This window comes from Urocitellus parryii, chromosome 11, assembly GCF_045843805.1.
Source record: "Urocitellus parryii isolate mUroPar1 chromosome 11, mUroPar1.hap1, whole genome shotgun sequence".
Taxonomy (NCBI): domain Eukaryota; kingdom Metazoa; phylum Chordata; class Mammalia; order Rodentia; family Sciuridae; genus Urocitellus; species Urocitellus parryii.
The window spans coordinates 84,522,906-84,535,949 of NC_135541.1; the positions used below are offsets into that span (position 1 = coordinate 84,522,906).

Here is a 13,044-nt window from a genome sequence, read left to right on the forward strand (position 1 = left end):
TTGGTGAAGGGTTTTAACTTTGTAAACACTTTTGAATTTAAAATAAGTCTGTGTGGGAATTAATAAAATTGATCCGATTACAGTTAGATCTTGGTACATTCCTTAGATTTTTTTTTTCAATTAAAATTTTGAGAAACTCTGTATTTCTGAAGGTCATTTTAGGAGTTTGTTAGTAGAAAAGCTGAGATTTTTGAGGAATTAACAATCAAATAGCTGTTGCTAGGATGTAGCAAAAGGAAGCTCTACGCTCTAGGGAAGGGCCAGAATGCATTTTAGGAGTGTTCAGGGTGTTTGGGTCAACAGAGGGAACTAGCAGGCTCACTCAGCCATCTTGGTTCACATTGTTTTCATAGTGGGGAAAGAAGAACGCTATTTTTTTTTCTATTTAACAATTTTGAATTGATGAATGATAGCAGGAGAACGAAACAGATATTTTAGATTTCAGATTTACAAAGTCTCTTAAGTGGTAATGTCATTTAAACACACACACACACACACACACACACACACACACACACACTCAGGGATGGGGAAGTGGTCTAGAGGTGGAATAAGAAGCAGAATCCGAGCAATCTGAAGTATCAGCTCGCTCTTTTAATGAGAGCAGACTGGTGTAAAGACCCTGGGCAGGCTGAAGCATGGCTCCTTGATCCCTTATTGGCTGTGTGAACTTCAGTGAGATCCACAACTTCTGGAACCATCAGTTTCCTTATACATCACAATGAGTGAAGTTTGATCACATTCAGGGTGTTTGGTGAGGATTGGGAATATTATTTGAATGGTTTGACCATGTCAGGTACACATTATGCTCTTATTAGTGCATTTCCATCTTTAACTCTTTTGTCCCATCATCCTGGATGTAGAATACTAATGAACACTTAAATTGAACCACAAATATACCACTCATGGGGATTATGAAATAATTATTGTTTTCAGAGGTCTATTCTTTTGAGAAAAGTAATGGGTGAATGATGAGAGCATTTGAAAAAAAATTCTATATACATATGAAAATATATAAAAGATATGTAAGCTCTATATTATACTTTCCAACCTGTTTTATGCACCTGTGGTCAACTTTGTTGAAATATTTGCAGAATTGAACATTTGGGACTTCACTGGTTAACGAACCTCATCAGCATTTTATATTTTCTGACATTACCTTGTTCCTTTTGAAGTTTTTACTTTTAATAATGACTAGGTGGGCTGACTAGTCCACATTTGACTCTGCTCTTCTTAGTTTCACAACTTTAAAATGAGTGGCTGGAAAGAGGTGAATTTTAAAATCATCTTCAGCTCTGAAGTTGTTTCTGTGTTGTGTCAGCACCACTGCTGGGCTGAGCCAGGGCACCACCTAGTGGCCAGATGCAGCCAGGGTTGGATGAACGCTCTAGCTTTCTGGGTGGACTGCAGGACTCCCAGGGAGCATTTCACATTAAGCATCCAAATACGTTGATCACTCACACACCGTTGCTGAGAGGTCATGGGATATCTTCATTATTAGTTGTCTGTAAGTAATTTGAAGCAGTTTTAAGAATGAAACAAAACCAAAACCAAAATCCTGCTCACCAACTCTAGGAAGTACAGCTCCTAATATTCATGTCATGTTCTCTGGTTTGGAGGTCTTACAGATAGAGTCAAGTTGAGTCTTACAAAAAACCAGCTTCAGGACAGATGTTGAAATCTGTCTGCCAGCATCCAAATGCTATCTCTTACAACCTGTGTGTGCATGGACCCAGTTAGCTTTGCAGGCACCAGTAATCTGAGTAATTGTAAGGTTTAGTGTGATAATTCACATGGAACACTCAGCATAGTGCCTGGCACATTATAAGTGCTCAATAAATAATAGGTGTGATTATGATTAGTATTTAAATGTCTGTTGTCATTTTTTATAGTTGTGTTTTGTGTCCATTTCTCAGAAGATATCCATCATTTCTTTTTCATAGTGTGTTTTTGATGTATTAGCTAAACCTTCATTTACTCCTGATAGAAACTCATGTAAGAAAAGAGATTCTTACATCTTGATTGTACAGAGGAAGGGATGGGCATCAAGCCAGGAGGTGCCATCACAGAGGTAAAAGGAATTCCAGGAATAAGACAGGCTCCCATTGGCTTACCATACCTAGGAAAAACTCCCCAGGTGTTTGGAGTCCCTCTACTTCTCATTCCCTGCATGATAGAAAAGCTCTTGTTTCCTCATGCCAACCAGGGTTTTCCCACTTAGTCTCTAAACTTGTTGCTAGGAAATAATTTGAGTAAATAAACCAACTAGGAAAACAGACTTGATTTTCCAAGTAGAAGAGCACGTGTTTTCTCTTCATGTGTGTGTGTACAAGTTGCTGTTTCTACACAGAAGATGTTAAATGATCTCTGTTTCCTCTTTGTTCAATAACAGCATGGCCTATGAGAATCATGCATTTGAGTTAGGATTAGTTAGGCCTGGATTCCAATTCTGCCTCCATTTTTTTGTGACCTTGGCAAAGTCTTCCAATTAGGGAACTTGGTTACAGACAGTAGAGTCAACTATGGTAAATTAAACTAAAAAGGCATTTATCGGTATATGTTGGGTAGCTCACTGACTCCAAGAGAAAGCTGGGAACTAAGTTTAGAAAACGCACAAGATCCTTGGGAGTCGGTGTATCTGCCGGGTCCAGGTAGGAAATGGGAACCACACTGGGTACTCCAAACAGAAGGAATTTAACTCCTGGAGTCTGTTACAAAGTAGTCTAAACAATAAAATAGGCAACATTGTAGAATCTAGATATTATGCAAAAGACAGCTAGTACCTTGAAGGTTGGGACTGGGGGGAGAAAGTGGAACTACCAGAGCCTGGGAGCATTGAGGGAGGAGTCAGAAGACTGGAACTCAGACCCTTGGAGGTCATGCTCCACAGTACTGTTTGGACTGGAGACTGAGGAGTAGAGACCAGAAGGCTGGGCTCTGGTCCTGAGGAGAGTGCAGCAGGCTAGTCCTGGGAGTGCCACAGTGGGTTGGGAGCTCTGGCTGCTCTCTTCTTTGGTTGCTGATGTGATGCTGATGGGAGAACGGGAAGAAGGCCCTTTCCTGGTTGCCCTTGAGTGCCTCCTATTTTTAGAATCAACAGAAGGCCATCTAGATAGGTCGTCTGGGAAAGACAATATGTGGGCCTGAGCCCCTGCCTCATGGTGCAGGGTATTAAAGGGTTGGCTTGGAGCTGAGAGAAAATGAAAATGACAAGCACAAGATCCAAGGCAGCAGAAAATACAGCCAAAGAAACAGTGCAGAAGCCATCTGGCTTTGCAGGCTGCTCCTGCTGCTGCCTTGGAGCCCCATTTACAATGAAGTCATTTCACTTAGCTGGTGTGCCATGAGTCAGTGGGCCCTTGATGGGTTACAGGTGTGGGAATCAGTGTGCTGGGGATTAGCCCTCTTAACCCTTAGGGCTGCTAGGCAAGGCCTTCAGTGGCCAAAGCCTTCACTGGTCACCTTGGCTGATTGGCCTTGACTAGGTCTGGTCTGTGACTCAGTTGATTCTGTGGCTCCCAGGAATGCTTACATGGTGGTGAACATTGCCAGGGAGTTTGGAAACTTAGTATCTCAGGTGGCCCCCTCCCCAAACAGAAAATGTTCACCAAAGAGTTCTTCTTTTAGCTTCTTTTTTCAAGGTAAAAATTATTTATATTTTAAACTGACAAAATTTTGTGTATTTGTGAAATGCAATATGATGTTTTAAAATAGTGTACATCAGCTAAGTCAAGTTTAATGTGTACATTGCCACACATATTTATCATTTTTTTTGTGTGGCGATAACTCTTAAAATCTACCCTTAGTGACTTTAAAGTGTCCAGTACCTTGTTATTAACTATAGACACCATGTTGTACAATAGATCTCTTGGACTTATTCCTCCTGTTTAACTGAATTTTTGTATCCTCAGCTTTTAGTGTCTTAATCTGTTAAATGGGGTTAACCATCCTTTACAGGTTGTTTTTAGAATTAAAAGAGAAATTATATACAACTGTAGCTTGTATGTGGAAGGTGCTTTCTGATCACAGATCTATTCTGTGGAGGATTGTGCTCTATAGATTAAAGCTATACATCTGGCAAAAAAACGTTTTAGCTTGGGCTGGGGATGTGGCTCAAGTGGTAGCGTGCTGGCCTGGCATGCTGCGAGGCACTGGGTTCGATCCTCAGCACCACATAAAAATAAATAAAGCTATTGTGTCCACCTAAAATTAAAAGATAAATATGTTTTAAAAAAGTTTTAGCGGAAGCTGAAATGGATTTGTTAAGTGAAAAATAACGTTTGAGGGGAAATAAAATCACCAAGAATCAACCCATCTCTTTTGTGCACATTTGAGTACTTCAAGAATGCCTTTGCTTTGGGGATGGGAGGAGTACATGTGTTCCCAGGATTGGAATCCTACTAGAGGTTGAGATTTTGAACTTTAATGAGTTGTCTCAATACTTAGAGAGGGTTTTTGTTTTAACCTCCTCTGATGTTTACAGTTACGCAGACGGCTTTTACGAGCTTCTGGAACCTTTTACACTCTCATGAAACATGCTTTCTTCTGTGCTCTATTGAGATTTCTGCACTTTGTTGTTGAGGGTGTGTGTCTGGGTTATGTAAGATGAAGTGCGTGCCTTCTGCTTACGGCTCCTTTCCCCTTTAGGTTACCCTCTTCATGCTCCTGAAGCCTACTTCCCTTATTTCAAAAAGCATAACGTAACTGCAGTTGTGAGGCTGAACAAAAAGATTTATGAGGCGAAGCGCTTCACGGACGCTGGCTTCGAGCACTATGACCTCTTCTTCATAGACGGCAGCACACCCAGCGACAACATCGTGAGAAGGTTCCTGAACATTTGTGAGAACACCGAAGGAGCGATTGCGGTTCACTGCAAAGGTGTGTGCGAGGGCTGCGTAGTCTTGGAGCTCATGGGAGCTGATGACTGAAAACCAGAAAATAACGTAAAACAATTACCTAATGAGTTAGAAAACAATGGTTTTTAATTTTCGAAAACTGGAACATAAACCCATTTTAATAACCCCTTCCTAAAGAAAGAAAGGATTGTTTGGGCCTGGACAGTTGATGGTGGTGTGGCTTCTTGACAATGAAGGTTTTCTGACCTTAACCTTTCCAAGCCCCAGCTCATCGACACTGTATGTCTCAGGGGGAAATATCAGCAGTGATGTCCTTAGACTGGCAGGAACAGCTTTGACTAGGTCAAATGACCAAGAAGCAAGTGTCATTAGTTCTCCTTTCTCCTTTTCTTTTAGAATTGCTCATCTCTTCTCCATCTTTTTCTACCCATCTGACATTTGGTGTTTCCATTCTTTGATCCAACTTTCTAGAACCTCCTTTCACCCCTTGTGCCTCCCTTTCCCTGTTTGTCTTTTGCATCATGGAGCTGAGTGTCTTCCTTGCCTCTTGCCAGGGGTAATCACCCTGCTCACTTGCCAATGATGGGGATTGCCTCTTAGAATGAATGGAAAGACATAGTTGTGTAAATGAATCTCTGGTCTCTGGGGTGGATACTTTGGGGGTAGGGATTGTTCAGAGTATAGGAGGCATAGGGTTGTCACATTTAGCAAATAAGAATCCAGGATGCCCAATTTAATTTTAATATTATATAAACAGTGAATTTTTTTTTTTTAAGTAAAAGTACATCCTAAATATTGCATGGCGTGCATATTGTTTTTTATTTGGCAACCTTATGTCATTTACTTAGAAATATGAATGGCATTTGATTATTTAAGCTTGGTTGTTAGACTCCTAGGAGGTCAACTTCTAGTTTAGAATTTCCAGTCTGGTGGAAGATATTTTACTGGGATCTTTGATTTTAATGATGAGAAATCACGTTGGCCGCCTTGAGATGAGCCTCCAGTTTCTCACATGCAGCGCTTCATTGTGCCGCTAGGTGGTGCTGTTCTCGTGGTTTTGAGTCTGCAAATAGGTTTGTGTCGCGTTTTATGCTAATTGGCTAGTAGGAGTTGGGGATGGTACTGTTCTTTTCCTGTGCCTAGTGCTGCTGTAACTGCCTTATTCAGACGAGAGTGGCTTTGGTTCTGACAGAAATTAAAATACCATTTTGTAGGCCCTTGTTTCTATGTTTAAGATTTGAGTAGGTGGAGGTACTTCGCTGAATATGTGAGCAGCAACGGGAAGCTGCACTTTACCAGAGACTGGAAGAGATGGAAATGCACGTGGTCCCTGACTTAGATGAGGGCTCCTGAAGCAGGCTTCATCCTCCTGGACTAGCCCTACCTCCGCTGTCCCTATCAACACAGGACCCCTGATTGACAGGAGGTCCCCTCTGCCCGTGCATTGCTGGGAAGGTGTTCCTTGCTCACTCCTTTGTAAGCACTGCTTTCTGGTTATAGTGGATGGCTTGACCTGGGTGTTTTTCACCTACCCGTTAATTTTGCCTTTCCATCCCTTTTTATTAAAGATTGTCCATGTCCAAGAAAATGCCTGCATTTCACATATTTTAAATATCAGCAGAACTTAAGAACTGACAGGAATATAGCTGCAATCAACATTTAGTAGGAGGTATTCATATCTTCTCTTCCAAACTCTCGTTTTTTGGGTGTGTTGATGCACGCCTGTAATCCCAGTGGGTTAGGAGGCCAAGACAGGAGGATTGCAAATTCATAGCCAGCCTCAGCAATTTAGCAAAGGCCGTGTCTCAAAATGAAAAATAAAGAGGGCTGGGGATGTGGCTCAATAGTTGAGTGCTCCAGGGTTCAATCCCTGGTACCAAACAAATGAACAAACAAACAACAAAAAAACCCCAAAACAAAAAACACCAAAGTTTAGTTTTTATATTATTAAAAAAAAATTAGTATTTTTTCTGAGATTAATTTGGCCTTTTTTTTCCTAGTCAGTTTTGTGACTGCTGGGTCATAGAATTTATTTGTGGGTTAACAATCCATATCTTGGATTGACAAATCTGAAAGAGAAGAAATGCAGAACTTTCATTAAAACTCAGCATCTTTCTTTATTGTATTCCTCATCCAAGAAACATGAAAATGAAATTCTCTGGTGTTAAAACATTGTTACAGGTATATTCTCTGTATAACCTTGACCTGTGAATGTTTACTTTTAAGATATATATGTATGATTTTATATATATATATATATATATATATATATATGCAGATATACATGCCATATATATATATAATCTACTTACAGCAGAGAGAGAGAGAATTTTAATATTTATTATTTTTTAGTTTTTGGCGGACACAACATCTTTGTTTGTATGTGGTGCTGAGGATCAAATCCCGGCTGCACACATGCCAGGCGAGCGCGCTACCGCTTGAGCCACATCCCCAGCCCTAGCAGAGATTTTTAAATTTTAATGTCTGAATCTTTAGGGGCTAGGGTTGTAGCTCAGTGGTAGAGTGCTTGCCTGGCATGTGTGAGGTGCTGGGTTTGATCCTCAGCACCACATAAAAATAAATAATTAAAATAAAGATATTGAGGGCTGGGGTTGTAGCTCAGTGGCTGAGTGTTTGCCTCGAATGTGGAAGGCACTGGGTTTCATCCTCAGCCCCACATAAAAATAAAAAAATTAAGGTATTGTATCCATCTACAACTAAAAATATATATATATATATTGTGTCATCTACAACTAAAAATATTTTTAAAAATGTGAAACTTTTAGCATTGAGGTGAGTTCTTATACAGAAAGTCAAGGTTATACTGGTGACATCTTTTTGAGAGTGTTATTTCATTTACGTCTACTTGTACACACATGAAGAATACTTTCATAAGGATTACATTTTCAGTTTAATTACAACTGTATTGCTTTTAATAGCACACTTATCTACTATAGGCCTGTTAATTATTTTGACATCTGCCCTAATTAAGTCAGTTTAATTTTTGGGGAATTCAAGCAGCACTCAGTATTTTAATTGAACTAAAAGGAAGAAGGGAGAGAGACTCTTATGTCAAATGAACTTTGGTAGCTACTAGAAAGGGAATGAAAATGTTATGCCTCAACATATAAAGCCTTGTATACAGAGACAAACTAGAAACGAATTTGCTGGGAATGTGTGAAACTTTACCTCGACTCAACATCTGCAGTTCACTTTGATGAAAAAGGAATGCTATGAATTCTTCAAATTTTCTAGCACAAATAATCATCGAACATACAGCAACATTGTAATATTCTAGTATGTGATTCTTGATGTTCTATAGGGATTTCAGAAAATGGCTGGAACTATAAAGCAATTGGAGTTTGACTTTGGTATAAATAGAACACTTTCAACCTCTTGTCATGCTGTGCCAGGGAGCCCTTTAATTATGAACGCTTTAAAATTTTTGTTAAAAGTTTTTATAGAAACTTAGTGAAGTGTTCCTATTCTGTTCACTTGTGGTAAGAGCTCCCAACTATTGAGTGCTAAGTAGGTTCTTTTTATAGATCTAAATTATAGACTCTTTTTAAAAGGGGGAAGCAACTTTAGTTTCAGAGAAATTTGAAAATTCTTTGTACCACCTTTTTGATTGTGAGTAGGACTAGGAGCCTAACTGAGGGCATCAGGCAGCTCCTTGCACAAAGCAGGGCACAGTCAGAGAGTGTGTCTCCATGAAGAGGCCACCGCTCTCCAGGCAGAGACCTGGCATGATGACCCTGGCAACTAGTGCTGACCCCCTGCTGCTGCTCCAGGACATTCAGCTGTGTTTTATCTGAGCAGTTGCCCAGTCAATTGTAGTCTTGTCTGCTATCTGGGGAATTATCAGGTATGGGCTCCATCTGGGTGAAGCAGAAGGAAAGGCAAATGACTCTTACCTCTTACTATTAAAGAAAGAGCCCCTGGAGACCATAATCACACTTTAATTTTTTCTGAGGAATGTTGATGTTTGATCTGGGGCAAAAGGCACTTCAGTTGGAAACAGGATGTGTTACACTTCATCTAATAAAACGGTGTATATATCTTTTAATATTTTTTTTTTTGAAGGAAGGGACTTCCAGACATCTATAGACATGAACTTGGATGTCATTTTATTTTCACTCTTGATGTATATTCTCGACCCAGGCATTTACAAGGCAAAACTGCTTTTTGGGGTGGGTGAAAAACCTTTTTCTGTATAAAGCACAGATGTATACATAATACATATATAGATATGTAGTGTCCCTGTGTGGTAGTACAATTTTATGGGGAAAGATAAGGAAAAAAACAAAATAAAATGTAAAGAGGCTTCTGGAGGAACAGTACATGTAAAAAAGTCATGAAATGCTGATTTAGAGACACGCTTTTTTCACACCTTAACATTTCTGACATTAGGATGGAGTTTTAAATTGATAGCATGTCATGGTTTCATGTTTTATTGGTCAAACTTAAACAATGGTGTGTATCGCATAATGAAGATGGGATGGTGATGTCTAAGATTTGCTGAAACACTGTGAATTTCTCAAACTACTGGGGAAGATTGGAGAAGAGTCTACAGTTTGATCAAGGGAAACAGTCAAAAGGATTCCTCAAAATCAAACAAATAAATAAGCAACCCCCACTCCCTGAAGATTTCTAAACATCAGCAACAGCCATTAACTTTTCCCTATTTCCTTTTTCTAACTAAAGGTTTTCATGGATGAAATCAACATTGTACCAGTTTCCTAGGTCAGAAACATCAGTCATTTTTAACTTTCCTTGTGACCCAATCAGAATTCTGATTCAGCTCTTCGTCCTTATTGCCACATCCCAGCCCCTCTCAAGCACGATTCTCTTCTGCCCCACCCTTCCAATCTTGTCTCTCTGGCCCCTGTCTCTGTCCCTTCCTGTTCCAGCTGGTCCTTGGCTGCCAGATCCTTTTGCTTTCATCACTTTCTCCACCACCCCCATGTGACATTTTCACTTTGCCCTTTCCACTGGATAGAGAGAAATACAGATTTCTACATGGTAGCAAATTTGCATGTGTATCAGCTGCTAATGTTATCATTTACACTTGGGGCCAGTGTGGTTTCTGATAGGGGTTTAATTTCAGTGTCTATGTGGATGATTTTGTATTTCATCGTGTTCCTCTCTTACAGCTGGCCTTGGAAGGACAGGGACATTGATAGCCTGTTATGTAATGAAGCACTACAGGTTTACACACGCTGAAATCATCGCTTGGATAAGAATTTGCCGGCCAGGTTCCATTATTGGGCCCCAGCAGCACTTCCTGGAAGAGTAAGTGTACCCCTCTGTGTTTTCATGGTACATCCTTGTTCCTGACCCTTTCTACTTCTTCTTCCCCAGGTTCTGGACAGTGTCAAGCTCACAGTTATAAAACGGCTGCATTGTTAGAGAAGTCTGTGCCTCTAATAGAATATTGTTGATTTGACAGCTGATGCATTCTCACTTTGTACCTTTTATATCTCTTAGATCAGGTGAGAGTGAGAAGAAAATCACAGAGCCATCTCTGCCTACCCCTTTTCTGTCATTTTTCTATGTGTGATCTGGCTACAGTGCAATTTTCTTATGTCATCCCACTTGGCACTTTTCATTCTTCTCTTTTGTTTGCATGTCTAAAAGCAGAATGAAGTAAAAAACACAACTAAGGTCAGTCAGTGATTTCACTAAGTTTGCTGCTCTCCTGACAACTAACTGAACTGCTGATGAGGCCGCACCTTCTGAATACACCCAAGAAGTTACCAAGGAAAGAAAACGGAGAACTGGGTTTTAGCCCTGGCCCCGCTACTTACCAGCTTTATGACCATCATTTAGACGAATGCTTATAAATTTTACGTTTATTCATTCACATATTCATTTGTTAACTTTTGGTGCGACCTCAGCCGACTGGGTAGAAAGATTTAACCTGTAAGGGGACAACCCTTTCTGGACCACCTGGCTTCTCCTTAAAATGCTACAGGTTACCATCAATTTACCCATTAATACAGTGAGTAGATGAAATTAGTGCTAGTTGACCTAGGTCCAGCTGTAAGATGTTATCAGTTAATGACATACTGAAACTGCATTTTTTTTCTTTTATGTTGGGAATGGCATTCTTTTCCATGTAATTATTCCTTTCTGATTTAAATCATTTTAGGTTGGTGAGAAACAAATGATCATGAATTTCATAGAAAGGTGCTGTAAATAAGCTCTTAGTGTCTGAAGTGATTAAGAAGATTTGAGCCTGCTGAGGAATGACTTCAATTGGCAGTACTATAGGGAATAACTTATAAGAAAAAAATAAAATCTTAAAAAATGAGCAGTTATACCTTAGCTTAAGAGCAAGGCAAAAGGGTAATAACTTTTTAAGAAAAAATGTGCAAGAAGACAGAAACTTCAAGGGTTTTACCTGTGGGGTACAAATAAAATAATTCTGTTGTTAAAGTGCTTTGTTCTTGATCGTATTTCTTGGCCAGTGACTTCTTCTATTTCCTCTCTTGTACATTCTGTGCTCCTACAGTGTGGAGCTTTGTAGAATGAATCTTAAAGTGCTCATTCTACTAGTTACTTACCAAAGTTGAATAAATGGCCTTAGGGTTAAAAAACAAAATCCAAAATACTCCTCAGCCTAGTTCTTTGAGCCATTTAACCCATCTTAAAATTATAGGTTGGAAGAAGGTTCATTCAGTCGGTAGAACACTTGCACCAGGCCCCCGCACTGTGCAGCTCACGAGGCAGGGAGATGCAGTGGAGAATGCCCCTGGCCCAGGGTACCTGGTTTTCAGGTGTCAGATAGCACAGCCTGTGAACATCTTCACACCTCCCTATTGTGCCTCTGCTCTGCCACATCACAAGGTGATAGCAGAAGAAATTTGGGTTATAAGACACAGGCTCTCTAGGTTGAAGAAAGGTTTATTCCTTTGTGAGTACATAAGCTGTACAACTCTGGAAGTTTCCTAGGTTCCAAGTATTTGTGAAAACTGAGGTGCAGGAATGATTCTCTTGTCTAACTCCCATATGAAAAAAAGCCATTGCAATCCCTAGGGTAGAGCCTCCTGAAGGCAGACATCTTTTTGTCTTAGGCAATGTATCTTTTATATCTTTTATATTTTGCAATGTTTCTTACAGAACTTGCATGGAAAAGTGCCTGTGGGGCTCATGGGCTCTCCCCCAGGCATTATTAGATCTCTTCCCTCAGGGCTCTGGTCTCTGGCCTACTCTGCTAAATATTTGAGCTTGATTTTTACTCTTTTATTCTTTCCTCCTCTCATAGCTGCCTCCCCCGACGCCTGTGTCTTGAAATACCCCAGGCACTGTTTAGTCTGCGAGTGGCATTCTTCCGTCCAGCAGATGGTAGTTGTGTGCACACCCTGAGTTGGGCAATGCTTTCTCCCAGAAAAGGGAGAGTGAACAAGGCAGCCAGGGTTCTTGCTCTAGGGTGCATGCTTTTCTAATGGAAGGAACATGGAGTAAGCAAAAGTGTATTGTATGCAGGGTGATGGCTGGTGGTAAGTGCTCTGAAGAGGTGACAGAATTGGGGGAGGGGTGGCACACAGGAGTAGAGAGCTCTTGGAAAGCATGGAGGAATGCTGAGACCGAAAGGCAAGAAAGAGCAAGTCCTGTCAAAATCTGAATTGTGTTCCATGCAGGGAGCCTGTGTGGTCCTGAGATGGCAGCAGCAAGCTTAGTGTTTTAAAACTGAGAGAGCAGGTTCATGTGGATGGAATATAATAAGCTGGGTATGTCCAGTGAGTTTTGACAAAGCTGATCAACTGTGGAACCTTTCCAAGATCAAGAAGCAGAACATCACTAGCCTCCAGAGGCACCTCTTGGGTCTTTTTTATTCACTACCCAGTTCTTCCATCAAAAGAACAATTCCTGAGTTTTGCCTGTTTCTGAACCTTCTGTAGGGGGGAACCCCTGCAGTGTGTGTAGACATCTAGCTATTTTTCCTCCATATCATCTTTGCTGCTGTAGGTGGACACAGCTTGTTCATTTTCATTGCTATGATACCTTTAGTATATGACATTTTAGTTCTCTGTTGATGGATATTCAGTCTGTTCCCAGTTGTTGGCTGTTTTGTGTCTTTGGTGTGTGGTCTGGTGGATGTACACCTGTGGGTGGGCCAGTTGGGTGTGTGCATTCAGCTTTAGAAGATAGTAAACAGTTTCCCAAAGTAGTATGCCTGTTTATA

The 13,044-nt window shown here is 40.5% G+C and overlaps 1 protein-coding gene across 3 annotated transcripts in view; it reads left to right on the plus strand.

Annotated features, from left to right (window-relative positions):
- Positions 1 to 13,044, plus strand: part of Cdc14a (cell division cycle 14A) — a 161,029-nt gene that overhangs the window by 99,950 nt on the left and 48,035 nt on the right. For all 3 annotated transcript variants that reach the window (XM_026379405.2, XM_026379404.2, XM_026379406.2), the window contains exons 10-11: positions 4,648 to 4,878; positions 10,010 to 10,148. In XM_026379405.2, coding sequence (XP_026235190.1) covers positions 4,648 to 4,878; positions 10,010 to 10,148 — 370 coding nt within the window. The remainder of the gene's footprint in view (positions 1 to 4,647; positions 4,879 to 10,009; positions 10,149 to 13,044) is intronic.